Source organism: Acanthaster planci, linkage group LG05 (genome assembly GCF_054643075.1).
Source record: "Acanthaster planci isolate LZ-2023a linkage group LG05, COTS_SCS, whole genome shotgun sequence".
Classification (NCBI taxonomy): domain Eukaryota; kingdom Metazoa; phylum Echinodermata; class Asteroidea; order Valvatida; family Acanthasteridae; genus Acanthaster; species Acanthaster planci.
This window is the reverse complement of record NC_141781.1, coordinates 5,161,511-5,185,120: the sequence shown is the minus strand read 5'-3', so window position 1 is coordinate 5,185,120 and position 23,610 is coordinate 5,161,511. Positions and strand designations below refer to the sequence as shown.

The following is a 23,610-nucleotide window of genomic DNA, read 5'->3' as shown; positions in this document are numbered from 1 at the left end:
CAGGTAAACAATACACCCATTGATATCAAGAGGGCGCTCTCCGTTTGCCACATGTGTGTATAAATATGTCCGTGATCGATACACACGACTCAAGAGATCAGTGGTGTTCCTTCCTCCATAGTAAGATCAGATTGAAGACCAAACTCTGAAGCTTTGGCCTTTGCTTTGGTCTGCAAACCCAAGATTTTTTTTTCAATGCTGATGTTTAATATGGCCAATTTGAACTACCTCATCGTATCCTTCCTGTGCTTCTGCTTGCCTCTTTGCATAGCTAGCTACAAGCTAGGCTAGCCCCGTACTAGTGGGGCTAAAGCAAGGCCTACTTTCCAGTTCTGGACAGGGCAGGTCTGGAGTACAACTGCATGTAAATGATGTAGCATTTAGCCAAAGCAAGGTGGAAACATAACCAACGGTTAAGCCTATCCATGTGTTTTATTCCTCCATGGCCTAATGTTAGTCACGGCAGTATTGTTGGTGGGCCCTAACGACAACCCTAAAAAGATATGCTGAAGTAATGCCCAGAGCTGAGGGGCGGACATTGGACCCCACAGTTCAGGGGGTAATGCTTAAGTTATTCAAGTCATGACATCTCGACATTTGTGAATTTCCAGAAGTCATAAGCATCAAAGCCGGAGATACATGTACTCAAACTACTGTACATGCATGACTTGACTCCCCAGAACTGTGGAGTCCGACGTCCGCCCGCTCCCACTTGGGAGTGCAGCGGATGTTGAACCCCACAGTTCAGCGGGTACTGGTGGGTGACAAACCCCACAGTTCTGGGGGTACTGGTGGGTGACGAACCCCACAGTTCAGCGGGTACCGGTGGGTGACGAACCCCACAGTTCTAGGGGTACTGCTCTGACATTGTGGGGTTCTCCATGGCTGCCCCAACTGTCATGACTGTCGACTGTGTTCAGTCCGTTCCAAGTGCGCTTTATGGGGAAGCACATTGGACATGTTGAAATGCATGACCGAGAGCAAAACATATTCCCAAATACTTTCTTAATCATCAGCTGATCAGCCCGGTTTGAGGTTTTAATTCAGATTTCAACATTTTCGAAGAGTTTCTCTTCAACATTTTCCATCAAAGGTCAAAATGAGATTTTGGTATGAACGTTTAAATACTAGTACCGTGACTACATTAGCAAAGAAGATGGAAGAATTCCATTGTCAGACAACACCGATTTGTCCAGCAGTGACCTTTTAGCCATTTGAAAGCAACAAAATGACCTAAAAATTCAGATTTAGTGATTCACTTCGAAAGTACATGTACCAAGAATTTTCAGACGCAGTCTATCTCTTGGTTTGTGCACAAGGTGTCAAGCAGGGTCCATATATGGAATTCTTTCTGAGAAAGTGCTGGGGCATTTAGCTGATAACAGGAACTGTGTATCCATCATTTATAGGTCTTGCTTTCTGCAGTCCGTTTAAATTTAAAATCAAAGACAGAAAAAGACAGAGTTTTCCCTATTTAGAGTTGAGCAGCTTGACATCTAAACTGAGTTTTATACACTTACATGTATGCACAAGCAAGGCAGCTATATCTCTCATGGTACATGTAGGTGGGATTTTTGTGACGTTTTGCTATTGTAATCAAGGTAATGTAACAGCTGCAGGCATCAACTCTTTCTTTTTGGGGGGCTTACTATCTTATGCAGAAATATGGCAGCATCTTTATCGTGTACGGAAAGCTCAGCAAGGCAGGTTGAGGAGTTGACCAGACAGCTTCACGTGCTAGTCTGCCAGTATCGTTGGATCACAGAATCGTATGTTGTGGTAAGATGTCAAATGTGTAATTTACATATGTGCAGACCCAACTTGAAACCGACTTTGGGTCTGGTCATGTCTGTCTTATCACCATGTCAGTGGATTGCTTTTGATTTCCAATTCGCAGTTTTTGAGTTTGGTCATTTTGGTTAAGCCATCTTGGGAAAAATCTGAGAAAAGCCGAAATGAACTTAGAACAAGTCATTCAGTCTGAAGTCAAATCACAAGCTATTCAAATGAACTGTGACAGAAGTAGTCCTTTGTCACCAGTTACTTTGTTACTTGTGACTGGTCTTGTGAAGGGACTTGTGAATAGAGTTCTGATGAACTCGACCATATAACTCATCACAGGCCTTGGTACCCAATTACCTGGGTACCAGGCTCAAATGCCCCTACCCCATACAACCATGAATGGATACCTAGTATGGTGTTTTTTAGCACATAGTCTGGACACAGACGCATAAAAGTAACAAACGGCATTATTTACTAAACACATAAATACCTCATTAAAAGAAAGGTCCGACTCCTCCATTTTGACCTTGGAGAGTTATTTCATTTCCTTTGCAATTCCTTCAAAACCTATTCAGTTTTTTTCTTTCAACACAAAAAAGGTTTTGTTGGAGTTGGGCCCTTCGTTTAATTATGTGTTTAGGTGCTCTGTAACAAGATCGGTGTATGCAAAGGTGTGATAAACTTAATTCACATCAGCAGAAAACAGTTGTGTTTTGTTTCCCCTCTGGTAGGAATTCTTTCTGAAGGACCACTGGAGTCGTCTGCCTCCTTCCTGGCAGACAGCTCTTGCCTCTCTGACCCCACCCGACATTGCAGAGTCCGTTCTTATGAATTCCCCACCCACCTCACAGAGGTAAAACTGCTTTTCAATGATTTAGTCCTTGTTGCCATAAAATCTACCATTTATGGCACCTTTTGGATTAAAATGCTCTTGTGAAGAACCACTTGGCGATGGTGTTTTTCCATAATGAACTTATCCTAGGCGCAATAGTATTTTTGGCCTAAGACTCGTGACATTTTAAAAATGGCAAAATACCACAACCCCACTCCTCGACCAAGTTGGACTTTACTAATATGCAGACCCTTGCCAGTCAGTCTTACAAGACTTGAGTGAATTTTTCGCTTTTTTGAAACTCCAAGACAGTGTTGTGGATTGATAATTGTGACCTGCTCCGCAAAAAAGGGTATTAAGTTGTGCCATGCCAAAACACATAATGACCTCTTCTATTTGAAGAGGGCAAAATTTCTTCAAAAATGTGGGTTTGTGTTTTTTCCTGTAATAACTTCTATAATATTTATATTTTCAGAATTTTGTGACTACAAACATTGATACAAACATTGAGGAATAAAGATGAAAAATTGATCATTCAGTAAGAAATCCTGTACAGCATTGTGTTTCCAAGCGCTACTCTTTATGAGCTTTTCCTCGAAAAGTGCTTTAATTGAATCTGAAAGTGTAGATATGCAAATGTCTATGTATCTCTGGAACCCAGCGCACTGCAGGGATCATTCATATATCAAATTGTAGCTTGTGATGTACTCAATCCAGTCATATCAAAAACTGATAATCTGGATCTGGTGACTTATTACCCATTTTTCTAGAGCAGGTCACAGTTGTTACAGTGCACATCATGGCCCATGACTGCTTGAGGCCAATGCATACTCTCAACCTCCAGGGACTAGTCCCAGACTCTGTCTGTGCACAAACTCAATGAGAATCACTACAGCATCACCCATTACTGGGTACAGAATTTCACCAGAATGTGTTTAAACGTCCTCTTCATTTATGACAGGAGAAAGCCCCCCGAGTGTTTACATGTAATTCATGCAAAGTGGTCAAGGCACCACTTTTTTGAAAATGCAGATATGGAATCCTGGACTACACGGTTTTATAGCTTTGCAGACCAATTTCTGAACGTAGTACCCCATCAAATGCTAATCTTTAACAGGAGTGAGTCCTCAACTGTGTGGCCGCTGTCACTTCTGGCCTTCAGAGCCGCCACCCTTGCCTTGGCCCTCCCTCGCACCGCTGCCCAGCCGGCCAAGCTCCACCCCCAGAGTGGCAGGAACCCAGACTTGTCCCACTGCTACCGAGCGCACGTCAAACCCAAGAAGCAGCACGAGATTGAACGATTGGCCGCAGTAAATCTAGCCAAGTGTCATTTTGAGGGCTCCAATTTGTCCGGTGTTTGTGTTTTTTTCTTATCTAGACATGATTGACAAATTTTCCTGTAAAAACAGGCTCTAACTCAGCTTTGATAACCTAGACTGCAAAGATTATTTTTCACTTTTTATAATTGAGACGTCTAGACGAGTAACTCACATTTTTTGCCTTTCTTGATCCTGTTTGGAGTCAACTGTTATTTAAAGAGCTTCACCTGACAAATGGAGCTTGTTTTTCTTCTTTACCGTTTCTTAGATTAAACATGTAGATTTTAAGAAACAAGTAAGGTTTGTCATGATAACCTGACCTGATCGTCACATTCCTAATTGTAACACCTCTCCCACAGATTCTGTATCTTGATTGGACGAAGGTGTGTCATGTGACGCTTGTTTGTTTTACTATTTTTGTACCACCACTCCAGAAGACCATGCACATGCAGCCTCGCTCTGAAAATGAACTATACCCATAACAACCAAAGAACGCTATCCATAACTGAGTACCTAGGCTTGTATTTCGGCTCATAGGGTAAACCTTTTTCTGTCACTCTCGAACAAGTTGAACCAGGCTACATACTAGCTGCAAATTGAATAGGTTAAGAGAACGAAGATGCAAATAGGTCAAGTATGTCACGCAGTGTATGTTGTCGGTACACACATTCTAACGTTACACACAATTTGCAAAATAGAACGTCGACACTTTGCTCTTTGGTGTTTTATTTCTGATTTTTATCTTAAATTGTGCAGAATCTGTGAATGAGGTGTTATAAAATGAATATTGACTGCTTTATTATCTCTTGGTGATCCTCAGGGATCCAGGAAGCATCCTATTCTATAGAATGTTCCATGGATCACTTCGGGAAGTTAGTTTTACTCTACTACACGAAGCAGTCAATATTTGTATATTATGGCATGTATGGCCCAAACTCCTTCACATGTGCCAACTATTTGATTGTAAAAGAATCTCTTCTTGAATTTCACAAGCACAACCCTCTGTGTGTGTGTGGAAATTGAAACTTCCGGAAACCTCAAGTTAAGAGCAGAACTAACCAGGGTGTAATTACACAGGCACAAAATGTACTAATCTCTGACCAAGAAGTTGCTTGCCTGGTTTAAAAACACGACTGTGACCGAGGCTGCATTCAGATCGGTTGCCTAGACCTACATGTAGGTCATCACCAATTTGAAATTTGTTGGGACAAACTGTAGATGCATAGCAGAAATTAGGCTCTGGGGGTGAGTTTCAGACAGGCCTGACTCGCGACTGATACTTGCAACACTCTTGACCGAGTTTCGTACTATTGTCCCCTCTTCGCTGTTTCAACGCCTACACAGGTCATTAACACCATGTGCGAGAAGGCCGCTTGCTGCCACATCGTAGACGTTGGCTCGGGTCAGGGTCATCTCTCCAGGCTCCTGTCCTTCGGTTATGGTCACCGGGTCACTAGCATCGAGGCGGTCGACTGCCATGTTACCGGAGCCGCCAAGTTTGATCAAGAGGTTAAGGCCTACTTTGAAAGGGTAGGATGATCAAAGAGGCCGAATGTTCCGTCTTAGGGAGCTATATACCTTGTAGCCTGCTGTGTTGAAAATGCAAAAGTACGCTGTTGATCCTGATGGTGCCTTCCAATACGTACGTCTTCAGTGCACCACTAGTCCGTATGCATAAGTTGCAGAGAGCGTTCATTGCGATGCCGTGGGAATGAAATGCAGCAGAAGGGCACCTCTAAGAGAGCCTGTTTTTTCCATACCTTTTCCTGCAATGGAAGGAATGAGACTCTCGCTTCTTTTTGAAACGTGACATTCGTGTAAAAACATGAGTGTATCTGTGAAACTTGCATCCAGTCCGACAGACAGTGTTGTTTTTTTCGTGGGAATGGAAAGTTCACAGTCTCATACTTGCGTGCAAGCCCCGTCAATAAGCACGTCATGTAAGCGGAAAAAAATTAACACTCTTGGCTGATCTGTCCCAGAAAAATGGGTAAATTATGAGAGGACCAGGTCCTGTGTTTTCAAAAATTGTGTGACAGGTACCGCAGGACACCAAAACAAAAACATTCCTAAAGGCGGGGCTCAATGAAAAGAGTACATTGCGATGATAATTGAAAAAATGTTTCCCATGTGGGGAACATTCTATCATGCACTTCGGTAAAGGCTGATATCCTCGTACCATGAAAAGATTGTTCATGGAGCTCCCTATCCAGTGCGTAATGCACTCCTCATCTGGTCTGTAAGTGTGACGTCACTTCAGTTTAAACTACACCCCTGCACGTCGAGCCACATGGAACCTTGAAACCGGACGTTAACACGCAACTGTAGTGTTCATCCAATGGAAGCTTGCAATCAGTGGTGCGTGTGCATGTATGACGAAGTCACGAACCGGATAGCAATTAGGTGCATTTGTGATTTGTGCATCTTCATTTAGCAGATGTTGTGGCCATTTTGTTACTCACTGAATGCAGGGTGCTACTGTTGTCTTGTCAACTCTGGATGTCAGTGACCTTGTTTCTGAATTCCTGTTTTAATTAACTGTCTTGCCGCAGAAGGCCAGAGCCAGCGGAGTAGTCAAACCAGAGGGCATTGCATCACCCCACCACGTGGTGTGCACCGTCCACCCCTACATCACAGTGGAAGAGTTCCTGTCGGTCATAAGCGCCCGCACGCGATCCAACCAGGATGATAGAGGGCCCCATGCTGTTTCAAGGGAGGATTGCCAGACAGGGAGACAGGCATACACAAACAAAAGACTGAAGATGGATTCCGCAGAGAGTGGTAATGTCAGATCAGATAAATCATCTTCCAGTACAGATTTATCAATTGTTCATGGGTGTACCATCCCCAGTTCTTGCCAAGATTGCTCTGCGACACAAGGGGAGACAAGCTGTCACCCAACTGGGAAACATTCCCAGAGTGAGGCGTTTTTAGTGACAGGGCTGCACACATGCGGTGATCTGGGGCCGACGATGCTGCGGACGTTTGCCGAGTGCCCCCCAGCGGTGGCCCTGGCTTCCGTGGCCTGCTGCTATATGAGGATGTCTTTCTGCGACAAGTCTTGCGAATGTCATTACTCGCCCGTGACACTTCCTTCGCACAGCTGCGGAGATGCAGCAAACCTTTCCTCTCCAAATCATCCTGGAAGTCCCAACCTAGACCAGTCATGTTCTTCAGAGCCTCCAGCCAAAAGTTCAGGCAGCGACAAAGTCTCACGGCCCAAGGGCCTGAGTGCCTCAGAGTTGGACGTCGGCTTCCCTATGAGCAAGCACGTCCAATCTCTGTGTCACAAAGTGGGCTCAACTCTAAGCTTTGAACCCTTGGAGCTAGCCTGTCATTTTATTGAGGGTTACCGAGCAAGGTTAAAAGGTGAGTGCACCAATATTTCATTTTTCTCTTTACAACATTATGTGAATGATTTCTATAAACACAGGTCAAAACCGTAGGCTCGGTTGGGGCATATGGAAGTTTGTACAGAGCTTATCCTTATTCCTTACACAGAGGGATTTCATATTGACCCTCTTTTCCTCACACGGAATCCGTGCAATCAGAGAACAGGCTCAAACAACAGTAGAACCTCCAAACAATATTGCATTTATAGACAAATCCGATAAGATGCCATAACTGTGCTGGCACTGCACTCGTGCATTCTTCAGCTTAACCACTTCGTGCCAGGGTGCCCACAACTGGAGACGTTGGCTTCATATGCAAAGCCGGAGTGACCGAAATCGGACAAAGGAGCTTGGCCTTGTGACAAAAGACCGCACTGGCAACAAAAGACCGCACTGGCAACAAAAGACCAGGAATTGCCAACACTTTTTCAGTTGTCACCTCTGTATCTGACCTGAAGGCTGAGCTGTCTCATTCCACCCATTTCTTGAATCAAACAGGTCACAGTGGTTCTTTTTCTTCTCGCTCATCCTCAGTCAGTGATCCCAGCCTACTCACCCAGGGTTACCGGGCAGCCCTGGAGGTCCTGATCCAAGAACAGTGCCCCGACCTCAACCGGAGCCAGGAGGGGGCGCGGAGGATCAGGAAGGGGGTCAGCAGCATCAAGAGAGCCCACCAGAAGAGCTTCGAGGAGTGAGTTAGATTCATGGTCTCTGAATGGGCTTGTGGGTGACTCTGTATGTGTGTGGTAGTCATGATAGCCAATAAAGGACACACCGCAGGCCTACAGTGGCTAAGAAAATATGTACATGTACCTTATGTCAGTTTTCAACTCAATGGGCACAAAAGTGTTGAATCTCTGCACGAGAGAGAATGATGCTGAGGTTTGTTAACAGCAAGAGTGACGTTCGCACCTTTACCACCAGAGATCTGGAAATTTTTAAATGAAGTCCATGGTAGATCTCACGACTGCTCTCCGATCTCCTAATGTACAGGAGAAACACTTGGAAAGTTTCACTGGAAATATGAGTTCTCCTCACTGGGGATGCACACCCTCATGAAGACTCCGCATGCTTCATGTGATTTTTACAGCTGTTGTTAAAATGCCAGTTTCCAACCCTGCATTTCAAAATGGAATCACTTTCAGTACTCTCTTCTGGTTTTGCAGGGCACTCCCTACAGTTGACAGGAAATTCCTGAGGATTTGCTGGCCTCATAGTTTTGCTTAGCTCTGTTTGGGGGGCCTCTATTATGACCCAAGTGGTATTAACCACTCCCTGCCGGGCGACCCGTTTTCGAGCACATAGGCTTTATATGCAGAGCCGGGGAGCCTGGAACTGGGACAAAAGAGTTGGGCCTTATAACAAAAGACCGTGCTCAGCACAAAAGACTGAGCTGATGGGCATTACCAATATTTTTTCACTCTCAATAGTGGAGATAATCCAGCCTTGTTTTTTTAAACAGTATACCACGGTTTGAGGCATTTAGAGCGAGCGGATTACCACCGGGGATAAAAGCCCTCCACCACCGCAGCGATGAGCCACACAGCACCGCTGCACGCTAATCTGGCCCATATTGAAAAGAGGTCAGCAGTGCACTGTGCCGGTTTCAGGAACAAAAATCTTACGTAACACCGCACAATCTGGGCTCTTTTTCCAAGGCTGCAGGCCTGGCTGAAATATTCAAAAGTCAATGAAGGTTAACTGTCAGCATTAGAGTAGTGCCCAAAGAGTCCTTCATGTAGGTATAAACGGCCATTTAATGAATTTTCGAAGAATTTTTAAAATGGAAAATCTTGAAAAGGACCCAGCATATTGTCTTGCTCAAGAAAAATCTACCCGGCAGCAAGTGGTTAAAACCACTTGCATCTTCAGACAAGAATCAAACAATCCTGCATTTCTGTGGGAACACCTCATAAAAATCTCTTAGTCTTGCAAAATGTTCACATCAGTTTCAAAAATTCCATGCCTTATTCACACAGGTATGCCTCCAGCATCCTCGGCAGGCTGGGCTTACAGAGCGACCCTGACAGGATTCATGCAGTCGGTGAGACTGTCCTACCCCGGTGGCACAACCTTCTGACCTACCACAGCCTACGCCAGCTGATGGCCCCCGTTGTAGAGAGCCTGGTCCTGCTAGACAGAGCTTTATTCCTCTTGGATAAAGGTCCCTGAATTCCCTTAACCTTTGCCCCCTGTGTTTGTCTCTAGGGATCTTCCTGGATCTTACAGAATCATCCTCTTCCTAGATCCTACCAAATCCTACAGGAACCATTAATACATGTAACACGTCCTTCATGTTTCAACTTTAGGGGTCATTAACCTTAAAAGAATCCAGGGCGTGGCTCCAAACAGTTTCTTCAATATTACTTCAGTGCGTTTCGTTTTTACGTTCTGAGCCTTCGGAAGATTTTCTAGTTTTATCTTACATGTGAATTGCCTATTTTACCAAGACTTGTTGCCCATAATGCTCAATGCACTTGAGCTGACCAAAAATGTGACCCTGTGCCTATTTCAGATTTAACTGCACATTTAGTTACCTGTAGTGAATGTGTTACAGCATTCCAAATTTCAAAAAGACTGTACATGAGTCAGCCAAGATCTTAGGGGCAGATTCCGCCAATAAAAGTTAACGGAGAAATCAGTTGATAGTAGTCGATAGCTAAAAAGGTGCAATTTATCACAAATGTTAGGGTGATTGTCGGTTAGGATTGGTGACAATGACAAAATATAATCGAGAAAAAAGAGTTAAGTGAAATTAAATCTCTTGATGAGAACGTTAAACTCTGCCATGCCATAGCATGAATCCACATTGCAAATCTTGGATAGAAATGAATACCCAGATTCATGTCGGGAATAGCATTTGATCTCTTCCCATTTTGATTCCACTCATGCGCAGGTATAGAGAGCAGTCTGGTGCCAATCTTCGACCCCCTACTGTCACCCAGGAATTTGGTTCTGCTGGCTATCAAGAAGACGAGGTGACAGACCCAGCTGCCACCATTTTGGCCGTTTTTTTTTAAATTGTCGGTTTGAATCTTGGAGTTGGGAGTCTCTCAGGCCTGTCAATCAAGATGAGACAGACTTTCTCCTTTTTGTCCTGGCCTTGTTCTTAGCATCAAAATACATGGTTGACAACATGGTAGGGAAACTTGGCTTCAGCACCCAGTATATCAAGCTTATCAGGCAAAGTAGGGAAAACTAAAAACATCCATGAACATATACCACAGAGGCTCCACCTGCCACTTTGTAAATTGCTTTTGTGAAATACAATTAGCCTGATAACTTCCATGTAATCATTCTATAACAGGTCGTAAACCGATCTTATGATGTGGTAAAGTTAATGTGCAATTTTGGAAAAATACAATTCTTGTTAGACAAATAGGGGCAATGTCTCTCTATTTTGGGGTTGCCTTAATGTTAAATTTAGGCTATTCCTCATGTAGTAATATTGCTTGGCTAATTGGCTTTCACATTGTCTGAACCCCCTCCCTTACCAAACAACTCAACATGTTTCTGTCAATGCACAAATGCGTCAAGATTATAAGATATTAACACTTCTTTCTACTGCCAGAATGTCAAAAAAGCTAGGGTGAAAAATCAATTTGATCCCTCCTGCAAGGACCTGTAGTATGACCATTTCCTCTGAGTAAAGAGAGCAAATCGGCGAGTTATGTGTATAAATACCACTGTCCATTTTATTCACTTCATTCAGCAAATTTGAAGTTCATCTTACATAAAAATTGAACTGACAAACTGATAGTGGTCTTGAACGCGTAGATCCAACCAGCAAGGAAATATCAATTGACCACTTGCAAAGGTAGGCAGTTTGAGATTGGAATGACAGAGATTTGATCACAGGTTGTTCCCAGCAGGGTACAATTTGGGAAACATTTCTAGAACAGGTACTAAAAAATTCCAATACCAACCCGGAAGGTAAATTTTGCCATTATCGGCATGTTGCCCAAAACACGGTAAGATAAGATAAAATTAGACACATTGTACGGGCATATGTCCTGGAAAGCAGTTTTTTCCCACATTCCGTGGCAGAGAAGGTGTAAAATGTCTCTGCAATTCAGCCACAGAAAAACAGACATGCCCTGGGATGTGTTTGACGAAAGAACCCTATCGCACTTGTTGAAAATTGCAGGTTGCATAAAGGTGAATATTCATTGCAAATCACTACAGTAATGCTATCCTGCTAGAGCATGGGAACAATTCCACTGACCTTGACAGTCTTCGATCCTTCACCGGTTGAAGGATTAAGGACTGCTAGGGTTGAAATTGGAGCACCGATGAATGTTCATGGATTGAACACACCAGTGGGGATTTCAAACACGAATCTCAATGTCTGAGCTGATATTTTAGACGATTTGGGATTTGGTGAAGTTGGGTATTAATTAAAATGAAGAGCTTGAAACCACGTCAAATGACACGTCACTTGGAACTATGATGTAACGGCTGTCAGTAGGGATCTCCAGTGTCCAGGTGGGTTGACAGGCCTTACTGGCATTGTACAGTCAGGGCTCCATCCAAATGAAAATGTGGCATACAAGTCCTGACGTGAACACCACCACGTGCGCCACAGGGCTGAGTCAGTTCGGATAATTTAGCATTCAAATACTTGACCATTCATTTGACGGAATATTTGGTTGTATAAATACAAACTTCCCGAAACATTCAGAAGACATCGGGAAAACGGTGAAATAGCTTTCGAAAGTAGTGATTGTACATGAAGACAGGAAATCATGCACAAACGGCAGTCAATGTTAAAAATTGCTGACATGAAAAATGTTGAGGATTTATGAGGGCGGAAGTCAACTGCTTTTTCAAGTCGCCGACAGAAAGTCGGGTCATAAAACAAGGGTTTATCCGCACTTACCTTGAACTGAGGTTTTAGAATGAAGTCTTGTTACCTAAGAATTGAACTTTTTTCAAATTTATTTTCCGTATATTTCACTTTCAAATAATTGATTCCAATAATAAATATTCGAATACTTGATGTTGGTACGGCCCTACTGCTCCAAGTGCTGATGGTTCAAATTCCAATCGCTACGACTCCATAGGTACAGCCATTCCACTTCTTTCAGTTCTTTCGGTGGGAATCTCAGTGTTGGCCGCGGCCAAGTCTTCCCGAGTGCCGTGATCGACAGTCTGTGATGCGGCCAGTACTGTGTCCAGCATTCCCTTGATCTCTTGCAGGGTCCGGTGATACTGCAGCTCCTTGTCCAGCGTTATCTTCAGCCTCCTGAAGTGACTGACCAGCTCCTCTGACTCCCCGATGACTGGGGTGTAGATGTCTGAAATATGTCAAGGAAGAAGGGAGGGACGCAAGTTGGTTTCCATCTCAAATGCTGGGATTTTAAACAAGTGGTATAAATCTCAAGACGCCATCAGTCAGACTTTTGAAGTCACTTGAAGACCGCTTCGCACTGGGTGTGAAACCCAACACGAATGCTATTTTATAATGGCACTGCAAATTCACAAAAAGTTAACACGTTTAAACTCAAGCGAAAGTGCAGCAAATTTACGGCAAGTTTGCTTCATCTTCACATTTGCTTTACGTATGAACACACCTTAACCCCTTCGTGCCTAGAAGGGGCTAGAGCTGCCGTAAAAATTGAGATCCTCAGCCCGCTTTTCAGCTATTATTCTCGGCCCATGCTCGAGCAAACACGGTGAAAGAAGGCAGACCCTGGTTCTTGTATATATGGTAATTGGCCGTTGTGTGTAGCCCAGAAATGAAAAGACCGAATTTGCATCATTATCACCAGCTTCACAATAGTCCTCACTTTGAAAAGAAGCAACGGGAATGTGGAAGCTTAAGTAGAGCCGCATGCCACTGAACAATAAGCCTTTTCACCATTTAATTCAAAGCGCGCAGAGCATGCAGGGCCACAAACCGAGAATTTGCCATTTGGCAGGTGGCCTTCGTGGCCAAGCGAGGCTGAAATTCTCTGAGTCGGCTTTCGGAAAGAAATTCCCGTCGTCAAGGGGTTAAGGGTGTGTGAATGATCAACTGAATTCCTTGTATACATGTAGTTGGGCATACGTTTATTCATAATTTTAACTTGAGACAGAAGAAACAGATCAGAACTGGGGTCAACTTGCTTCTTGATATAAGAGATCCCAATTGCTTTAACACTTGTTGAAAATCAGACTTGAGTCAGCAAAAGACTGTTAGTTCACTAACATTGACAGTGTGGCTTTTATTTCCCAGAAATGACAACTTATGCACCGGCCACCAACAGGAAGTAGTCAAATCAACAACATGACTCCAGTGTACAATTTCAGTTATCATTCATGTAATCCCTTATTCAAGTGCACGTAAAGATACATAAAAGTGGGCACTGTACAAGATTGAGCTATCAATCAAAAGAAACATACACTTCTATGCTTCTATTGAGACCTTGTATGCTATGTTTCATATTCACGGCTACAAGCAAAGCTTCCATGGTGAAGAAAATGGTGTGGGAAGAAAATTCCAATGAGTTTAAATATTTCTGATGAAAACTCAAGTCAATGACGACAGATAAACAAAATATCCCAGTGATGGAGACGGTGGATTTTAAAGACTTTCGGAAGGTGAAAAAGGGTAACGCTCTGCTGACAAGCCTAGCCAAACCTCGCCCCTTGGCAAGGGACACCCCTTGCCCAATATGAAGAAGAATCGGCTCACCTAGCAACATGTTGGTTATGTCGATCACCGTGCCGGCAAAGTTGGGATTGGTGATGTGCTTCTTCAGGAAGGCGATCATGATACGTAGCCACTTCTCGTCCCGGCCTGCCAGGGCCCTCTTGATGACGCCCCGTCGTACCAGCTCCTGGAGTACGCTAACCGTCACCTCCGGGGTTTTGATTCTCACGCTGGTCTACAAAATGATGCAGAAATACAGGAATGGCATTTTTCGTGATGAGTCTCCTCTCCAACAGGTTTTAATTGCAGGTCATCAAAGTACCAAGCCATGCAGTTTCCGCCCAAGATTGGCCGCTATTATAGTCGGCAAGCTTTTGATCTGCCAGTACCTCATAAGACATTGAGGCTGGTTTCCATGCAAAGTAACTGTGAATCCTCTATCAATCAGCCTAATATTCACCACCTACACCATGTGAAGCCGTCCTTATCATTCTGATCCAGCTGTGGGTGTTCTGTGGGCTCTACATTTTCTCAGACTTTTTGAATTTCTTGACCCTCCTATGCTGAAGTCACTCTTTGGGTCACTTGGTGAACACCTCAAAGAAGCACAGCTGTGTTGTGTTGTGCACTGCACCAACAGTCCCTCACAGGAATATCAGATTGCACTTTTGTGCTGCCCAACAACTGTGCTTCACTGTTTCATGTGCATAACTGTGCAGTAAACCAAATGCAGTGAAGAGGACTGCACAAAAGACCCTGGGTCATTTTGTTCTGGCAATCTACTGTGTACACACTGAACCTGTGCATGTTTGAGTTCCATATAGAAACTACATGCTCACCAGTGACTGTGGGCATTTGTGCACATTTGTGCTGTAAAACCAAAGGAGGGTTAATGTATGAAAGCTTGCGTACACTGTAAATGCCGAGTGCGGTGCCTCGGCCTTTGCCTACGACAATGACGGATCTACGTTGGGCTACCTGGGTCAGTAAGAGAGCAATCGCCATGTTGACCTGGGATTACCTCAACACAAAACGTTCAAGGAAATCGGATTCTTTATGAAGGACCGCTCACCCAAATCCTCACTGTAATGGCTATTGCAAAGGTGGAAGACAGAGGGCTAGACATTATATTTACACTAGGGGGCGCTGTTTGTGACACAGATGCACGTGCTGCGCATTCTATTGCACGCTTACATGCCTTCACACATCAAAGTGGCACAGTTGAAATAACCTTACGTACCCTATGTTTGATTTCTTACCACCAAAGAAACTTCGGGGGGCTGCATGATCAATGCGCCATCCCTCGCCTGGCCAAAGAAAGGGAACTTTACATTCACCCCTATAACCCAAGGATTTATGCCTTTATGATTTATGAGTCTGCAAATCTGTGCAAAGTGTATCCGATGGGGTTTGCCAAGTACACGACACCATTGACGCAGAGGGTCAGCCTAGTCTCTGTGCTGCCACCAGCGAGGGGGATACTCCTGCTCGGAGGCGTCAGATCGTCCCTACCTTCAGGGCTGCATCCAGGGCCTTGGAGTGCTCAAACCGCTTCAGCATTGTGTCATACTTCTGTAGGAAGTCTCGGGGATCTTTCTTCACAACGATGTCTCCCTGCAATCAATACAGATTTTTAAAAATGTGTTTTTATTCCATTAACAGAAACGGCAGTCCTTTGTGTGATGAACAGCAGTCCTTTCCTTCTCCATGGGCATGCATGTTATTAATAAAAGAAAAGGAACAATGCCAAAGACAGATTTGCACGTCTTTTTGGTTATAAAAATGGGTTGAGGATTCGATTAAGACTGGCAAATGTGAAAGAGTTGAGACGTTTACAATAAAAAAACACAACAGTCCCAACTTGGTTGTCTTTAATCTTTGATAGAAAATTACAACTTGGGGTTGACGTGGCAAGTCCACAGCACACGTGTAATTGGTCTCTAGCTGTTTACCTTCTGAGCGGTGTAGACTTTGTGACCTCTGTCGTAGTACCGATGAGATACCCGACTCAGTTTCAGCTTCCTCTTGGTTTTCTCGGCATCACCGGGCTCTGGCTTCCTGTGCCTGATGGATATCAGGCCTGAGGACATACCCACCACGACTGTGCTGTCTGTTGGCTGTAGAGGGAATAAAAATGGCACCATTTCTGATAAAAAAAAAAACCAACTCTGGGAGGTCAAGAATGGGTAGTGGTCCGTTCCTCGCCTTTCAACTCTGTGGCCCGAGTTCGACTCCCGGCTCGATCCACGTGTGGATTGGGTCTTCAGTCCCGCCCTGATTTTACAGGTTTAACCCAGAACACTCTTCTGGGGTTTTCCCTCCCACCTCTGAAACTGTAACAACTTCTCACTATCCCAACTGCGCCGGACACCTATGGTTGCAAAGGTCATTCAATGTTGAGACGCAGGTATCCACTTTGATGGAGCAACGGATCCAGATACAAAGTGGGACATCATGTTAGCAAATGGTACTAAAGCAATGACTATGTTTATAGAATACCACAGTGACTGTGTCGTGTGCACAATTACGTGTGTGTAAAGGGCATTAGCGCAAGAACCAGTGCGTGAATCAGCACGAGCGATTCCACTACACTTCCTGGTTCAAAATGTCACACTTCAGAACTCTATACATAGTGAGGGTGGGGTAGGAGAATTACTGGAAATTCAAAGGATGGGACTATTCACTTTACCGCTTTTAAGATTTTCAAAATCCTGCAAGGTCATGAGAAACGTGGCAAGACTGATGAACGCCCTCAGCCTCTGCTATTTTCAATAGGACTTGTTGCCATCTTAAAACTTAAGCACGAAGAACATGCCCATTTATCTTCTTTGCACACGGAAGGATCTAGGCAGATTCAAAAAGCTCACAGAAAAAGGGTTTTTGTAGATAAACTCTTCCAATGACAGCACTCTTGAAGAGAGGATTGGATGGTCCCAGCGCTGGTGTCTTCTGGGATTCAGGCTCCTCCATAATCAGCTCTTTTTTTGGGGGGGAGGCTTTTTTAGACTCTTGTCTCTATCTTTCACACGTGACTGGTCTTTGTTCTAATTCTGTCCACTGAGGTGTGTGCAATGCAGTCTAAATTTCCCACCACACCCAGGAAAGCTTATCTCCACGTCCTTCTGAGGCTACGCTGCTGAACCTCGCCTATTTCTTACCGAAACACCCATGGACAGGATAGGAGCTGGGTAGTCCAGGCTAGCAACTAGCTTATAGCTGGCCACATCGTACACCTTGACATGCCTGCATCAAGGAAAAGGATCAATCAACATCTCTGGGATCCTTAGAGGCGAGGCAGGCCATCAAAATGTTTCTGAGAGTTGATTTCGAGGAGCATTGAAGAGATTGGAAGGGAAATATTTCAGGTATTTGGGATGCTACAAAATGCAGAAACTCGTGCAGTTTTTGTACAGCTGCGATCTGAAGTGATGATGCACTTGGACAGGATGCGCTGAATACCAACCATTCGTTTTTCTACAGCTGATCATGTGGCTTATTAGCACGCGAGCAAACTTTGTGGACAAAGTAGAGTTCTGATTGATTGGTGACAGAAAGGGAATTGTCCAAAGGAAAAAGTTAAGTGTTACAATTGTAGTAGGGCGCTTTCAGTTCGACAAGAACTCTACTTCCATTTCTTGTCAGTCATCTAAATTTCCGTTCACAGCAATAAACATGGCCAATAGAGACTTTGCGTGGTAGCCATCTTGCAGGGCAGCTCTTTTGTTCCACAGAGAAACTTCCTTTGTGCATACCCCATGGAACAGAAGCACTAGCCTGTAAAATGGCAGCCATGCAAACCTGCTATTCAATTCAATTCCTTGATCGCAGCCTTGTCAAAGAATTGCAGAGATTCCAATTCCAATCCTGAATTTTCATTCACTGATAAACAGCCTCATACCTATCAATGGATGCAGTGAGCAATCTGTTACGAGCTCCATTGAAGCACATGCTGGTAATTGTCTTGTGGTGATTGCTGACGGCAGCGAGCAGCTTACCCCCAGCGAGGGCATCCCAAACCTTGACGCAGTTTCCACCTTGACAGCAAGGAAAGGAAGGATCCATAGTTTGTAGAAGAAATAGCATTATTCTTGACTTTAGTAAAATGCCTGTTTTTTAAAGCGACTGATGTCTCTGATATTTAGTAGCACATGCAGCCACTGTAATCTACTGGACAGTGGAGCGCAGAGCTATATTAAATAACTACAGCGCTACCTTCTCATTCTCGTTGAGAAGAATTGACACCGCCCTCGTTGCAGACTGTTGAATCCATGTGCAAGCTTGTAGAACATTCGAAATCATATAGAATAAATCTTGAATTATGTACTCTAAATGCAACATGCATCGAGTACCGATAAAATCCGATTACAAAACGTCACAGCAAAATTAAATTTGCAGCGCATACGCTCATGCGTTTGCTTGTTCGGTCGTTTACACAATAGCGATACCCAGAGCAATATGAAACACTCACTTACTGATTGTGTGTTTAGGTTTTCGCTCATTGGCTTGATGAGGCATCGTAAAAGAATACAGACGCAGATATGCAAATAGTCGTACAAAAGCCATACCAAATTTGGGGTTTGCCATAGGTTTGTGCACAAACATGGATGCGACCAGCAAGCATCACTTTGTACATGCTTCAGCGCTCTAGTTTTTATACATAATTCTATGCAGTGGAATCATTTCCTGAGTTGCTAAATGCCAGTAACTTTTCAGTATTATTAAAAGATAAGGTTTCAGAAACATTTTTAATAAATTTTAGTGCACAATTTCCAGACGGTGAAATTAGTCATACCTGTTAGGATAAAATAAACTTTGCCTAAAGCAGGATTCCAGTTGCTTCCAATCAGCCTTTTGCGAGTTAACTTTGACCTAAATCTGGTACACTCATGTATTAAAATTGCTGTGAACATAACAACTTGAATTCTCCATGCTAAAATCACTGTTGCTATACCTCGTGATTCCAGGCAAGCTTTTGCTTAGTTACATAAGAGACGCTTTGCAACAATACACTGTTTTAAATGGATAAGAAGGGCACAAAGGAACCAGTCCATTCCAGAGATGGTGGTTGCTATGCAAAAGCTTGCCCCAAATCACAAGGTACAGCAACAGTGTCTTTAGTCTGGGGAATTCAAATCGTTATGTTTATGTGCAATCACATAACTCAGCGTACCAGATTTTATTCAAATTTAACTCGCACACGGCTTATTGATTAACGCATTTGTGGCCTATTACATAACACTTTACTTTATTGACTATTGACAATTTACCATCATCGTCATTTTAGGGGACAATGCTCAGAAGTCCGGGAGTTATTTTGATGACAAAAGTTATCTACCTGAGGACAAGAACATTCCCCCACCAGGGAACATAAGCACGCTCTCCACTGGATGACCATGGTCCAGCGTCAAGACGCTGGCTTGGGTCCTCAGGTCAAACAACTTCACTTTGTGGTCATAGGAGCCGGTCAGCCAGATGTCCTTGCTGGCTGTGCTGACTGTCCCACATCGGACATAATCGGCATGCTCGTCGTATCGTCTCGTCTCCATCTCGCTGGGGATGTCCCAGCAGCGGACGGACTTGTCATCCGAGCAAGACATGATGTGTAGGTTGTCCGTGCCGAACTTGGTGACATGAACAGGGCTAACAGATAAAAAAAGAAAAGCTGCTACACATCACAGGGTGGGCATTTGGGCATCTTACTTTAGGCAGTGCTAACCCTTCAAAGAGACAGGTACAAGAAGAAACAGAGGATTTTGGAGGACTGAGACCAGCAGCCGATCTCACGAAACATGGGGTAACTTTGAACCATGCGTAAGCCTTGTGCCACAAATTTATGCCGTAGCTGCGCGGTATGCTTACGTTCGATTTTACGAAAAGTTGCGTAGACGCGCCGCGTTTTAACCACTTCCTGCCCGGGCATTTATCAATGTTGATGATGCTGGGCCGGGATATTTATCATTTTTTTTTGGTTTTCAAAATTCTTTAAAAATTCCTATCTTCCTTTACTGGACACTTACAAACACGTGAAGGACTGTCTGGTGTCCTTTCTAGCGGACAGACAAAATCTATTGACGCCTGAGTATTTCAACCAGGCCTGCAGCCTTGTAAAAAGAGCCCAGATGGTGCGGTGTTATATAACTGTCTTTTGTTCACGAACCTGGCTCAGTGCGCTGCTGACCTCTTTTCAATAGGGGCCAGATTAGCACGCAGCGGTGCTGTGTGGCTCATCGCTGCGGTGGTGGAGCGCTTTTGTCCCCGGTGGTAATCCACTCGCTCTAAATGCCCCAAACCATGGTATACTGTTTAAAACCAAGGCTGGATTACCTCCACTTTTGAGAGTGAAAAAATATTGGTAATGCCCAGCAGCCTGGTCTTTTGTTCCGAGTACGGTCTTTTGTTACAAGGCCCTGTTTCCTTTGTCCAAGTTCAGAGACCCTGGCCACATTTTTAAAGCATACGTGTCCGGATCCGGAATCCCTGGCAGGGAATGGTTAATAGTATTAAATTTCTTGGACGAGGACAAAAACGGCTTTTACAATGGCTGTTCTTTTCCAATATAATAGCAGTCACTGAATAATGGTCGTTGAATCGCATCCGCCCACCATTTTGAAAAAGTTTTCATCTTTCTTCGTCGGAACTGGACAAAAAGTTTCTCAGTTTTCTCACAGCCAAACAAGTTTATTTTTACCTTCTGGAGCAAAGTTGTTTATTTCTCGTATAATCCTTAATAAGTTCAGCAATGAAGAGGCTTAACCGCACCCACTAAGCGAGTCAAATCATTCATTTTCGCTTCGTTCGGTGCAACCTATGCCACCTAATATGACTGCGTAAGTTACGCCATAATTTGTTGCATAAGTTGCGGACTTACAGAGTGCGTAAGTTTCGTAAAATCAGTCTTAATTTGTTGCTAAACTTACGCAATAAAATGTGGCGCAAGTGGAGTTACGCCATTGTGTAAAGTTTTCGTGAAATCGGGTGCTGAGCCGTTTATAGAGTTGTGTCATGAGTGTCATAATTGGTGGAACCAAAATGGTGGATTATGCATCAATGCACATGGACAATTAGTACACAATGGCTGCATGCTGTATTGCACACATAATGAACAGCCATTTTGGTTCCAAAGTCTGAAGTTGGCACTACTTTCTCTATATGTAGCGCTGAGACTAAATTCACTGTTTTTAAAACAGAAGATTTCACAGATATGGGGTTGCAATCCTCAAGAAAAAACAGCCCAGCAGAAATTTTCAGTAAACTGTTAGTTCAGCATGCATATATCAATTTCCACCGGCTAATCAAATATAAAACCAGAAGCACATTTCCCTTAGTTCAATTTTGTCCGCAGTATGTTTTTGGACGACTAGGACCATACATGTATGTCCACTCTTAAATAAACAACTGGAACTTCAGTTGGTTCTGTTAAAAAAAAACAAGAGTTCTGAAGGCAATCCAACAATGACCTACCCACTGTGTCCCTTGAATATCCTTAGTATGGCCCTTCCATTGACGTCAAACAGTCGGATTGATTTCTCCTCGCCTCCGGCCACCAGCAGCTTACCGTCTGCCCGGTAGGTGGCACTGTACGCAACATCCTGGAACCTGGAGAGGGTCTTCTCCACTTGGTTTGTTAGAGGATCGAAGATTTGCACCTGGCCAGGGAGGAGGATGAGGAAAGCAGAAGACATTTAGGGCAACCTGTAACGATCAAGCTTTTTTTGTATCTAAAGACTCGGGTCTGGTCGTTTTCTTCAGACATGTCAGAATGCTGAAACAGGTTCATGTGCTAACTGCGGTCCATCAGCAAGAAGCTCAGGTACACATGTGAACAAGTGTTTATCAATTACCCCAAGCCAACAGCGTTGTAGACGAGGCCCTTTAAGGCCTTCAAACAAGACGCTCAGTCTGAATCCAAGTTACAAGCCACTTGAATGAACTGCACTAAAGGCATTCCAATCTAGACTTTTTCTCTTCCCACAATCCCCTTCAACCATGTTAGCCATTTGCTTGTTTAAGTTGCAGTTGGTTAATTGCGATGCGCTATCCGTCTGTAGCCATCTTCTGGGAAACCTAAGAGTTAATGCCGGTACTTCTAAAGTTTGAAACGGTCTTCAACTACCATGAAGTAGAAAGAATTGGCAAAGACCTGACGGCAGGAGGATCGGCAATGTATGCCACAAGATCAACCAAAGGCACAGCAATCAAGCGATCACACCCAACAAATTTAAGATGAGATTTCGGTGGTCAACCTATTTAGTGTTTAAGACTATCCTACGTCATCAATTCCTGACATTTACATGTACACCAATGGTGGCATACCCTTGTTGAGCTGGTGACAGCGAACTGATGGGGCTTCTGTGGGTTGAAGTCAACACAGGTGACTGCTCCAAATTCTTTTACTGTGACTGGGAACTGAAAAGAAATGCCCAAACGTTAAAAACATTAAGTTTTCTTTCAACATTACTAACGTTGCTTGCATCATGTGTCTGGGGTATGATTGCTGGCTACATCATGCTGTTCTTAGTTTGCTTCTAAGCTAGCCACCCCCCTGAACAAAGATATTGACAAATGGAAAGAGTCACCAACACAAGGCTGGATATCATACATGTAACTCAGTTGGTAGAGCACTGTAAGGTACATGTACAACCGCATGCGCTCAATGCCAACCTGGATGGACCACACGCTTACTCACTTTCAATGGGAGAAAAGCACAATTATCTGGTATCAGTTTTAGAGCAAGCTATTCACAAAGAGTACTGCAATAGGTCAATTTACCATTTGCCAAGACACAACCCGAACCCATGCAGGAGAGGGTACATGTAACTTCAGAGATGGACAGGTTAGTAGGCCTAGTACATGTCATGCATGGAGGCCAGGTGAGATTGCAAAATGGGCATGATGAGGGCAGCCCCGTCACACACCGGCCCAGAACTGTGGGAACCGACATCTGCCCCTGGAAGCGGGGCAGATGTCGGACCCCACAGTTCTGGGCGTATGTGTCATTGTGGTCATGCTCGTTTGTGAAAACAATCAACATGATCAATGAATCAAAAGAATCACCAGGGTATTTTAACTTTACAATTTTACCTAGGCCTACCTCAAAATTCTTCCAGAACTGAGTTTCTTTAGAGACTTCAGCATCCCCACGTGGAACAGTTCTGACCACCACTTTCTTGTAATCAGAAGCCATGATGCACCTCGTCGTTCTAGTCCCTAGCGCTAGTGTTCAAAATTTAATCACGTTATAACTTGTAGGCCTAGGCCTGCAGTACACGTGCACAGTACAGTGAACATGCACATCCAGCCAGCACCACACGTACACAGGGCAAAGCCTGCAATGCAACATATACATGTACAGTACATGTAGGCTTACATGTACATGTACTTGTCACCTTTCACACTGTGTCCACAAACCTCATCTTTTTTCACAGAAAGCAGACTTTAAATTTAGTGTGCCAACACCTGAATAAGATTAACGCAAACACTCCAATGTACGGAGCAAGTTGATGGGGATTTTGAGCCCCGTAGAGGTTTCTGAAGACAAAATCGCGATCAGCATGCGCCACATGCACATAGAGAACCAGAGATGATGCACTAGGCTATAATACATGCAATGTGTGAATGCACCGCGCACGTGTGTACTTTCCTGCGCGTGCG

The 23,610-nt window shown here is 44.0% G+C and overlaps 2 protein-coding genes across 6 annotated transcripts; one reads left to right on the top strand and one right to left on the bottom strand.

Annotated features, from left to right (window-relative positions):
- The first annotated feature begins 41 nt into the window (after window positions 1-41).
- Window positions 42-11,008, top strand: rrnad1 (ribosomal RNA adenine dimethylase domain containing 1). 5 transcript variants are annotated; one of them, XM_087136710.1, is made up of 9 exons: window positions 42-120; window positions 1,662-1,779; window positions 2,514-2,635; window positions 3,732-3,924; window positions 5,278-5,463; window positions 6,486-7,302; window positions 7,824-8,016; window positions 9,305-9,489; window positions 10,222-11,008. In XM_087136710.1, the coding sequence occupies exons 2-9, from the start codon at window positions 1,666-1,668 to the stop codon at window positions 10,305-10,307; spliced, it is 1,896 nt and encodes a 631-aa protein (XP_086992836.1). In that variant the 5' UTR covers window positions 42-120; window positions 1,662-1,665; the 3' UTR covers window positions 10,308-11,008. The 5 variants fall into 5 exon arrangements, with proteins under 5 accessions (XP_086992836.1, XP_086992834.1, XP_086992835.1 ...); XM_087136708.1 differs by having other exon boundaries at window positions 3,732-3,969; window positions 6,489-7,302; XM_087136709.1 differs by having other exon boundaries at window positions 3,732-3,969; window positions 7,860-8,016.
- utp15 (UTP15 small subunit processome component) lies at window positions 10,994-23,571 on the bottom strand. The gene is made up of 10 exons (XM_022254654.2): window positions 23,051-23,571; window positions 22,273-22,365; window positions 21,421-21,605; window positions 19,295-19,599; window positions 17,858-17,993; window positions 17,118-17,202; window positions 15,912-16,076; window positions 15,472-15,573; window positions 14,002-14,194; window positions 10,994-12,622 (listed from the first exon to the last, which is right to left on the bottom strand). The coding sequence occupies exons 1-10, from the start codon at window positions 23,141-23,143 to the stop codon at window positions 12,375-12,377; spliced, it is 1,605 nt and encodes a 534-aa protein (XP_022110346.1). The 5' UTR covers window positions 23,144-23,571; the 3' UTR covers window positions 10,994-12,374.
- Between the last annotated feature and the right edge of the window lie 39 nt (window positions 23,572-23,610).

Coding starts and splice junctions, on each gene's coding strand:
- rrnad1 (XM_087136706.1), top strand. CDS start 1,666: ATGGCAGCATCTTTATCGTGTACGGAAAGCTCAGCAAGGCAGGTTGAG. Junction 1,780..2,513: donor TCACAGAATCGTATGTTGTG/GTAAGATGTCAA, acceptor CCCCTCTGGTAG/GAATTCTTTCTGAAGGACCA. Junction 5,464..6,485: donor TTAAGGCCTACTTTGAAAGG/GTAGGATGATCA, acceptor GTCTTGCCGCAG/AAGGCCAGAGCCAGCGGAGT.
- utp15 (XM_022254654.2), bottom strand. CDS start 23,143: ATGGCTTCTGATTACAAGAAAGTGGTGGTCAGAACTGTTCCACGTGGG. Junction 22,366..23,050: donor AGTTCTGGAAGAATTTTGAG/GTAGGCCTAGGT, acceptor ATTTCTTTTCAG/TTCCCAGTCACAGTAAAAGA. Junction 17,203..17,857: donor CTCACTGCATCCATTGATAG/GTATGAGGCTGT, acceptor TCCTTGATGCAG/GCATGTCAAGGTGTACGATG.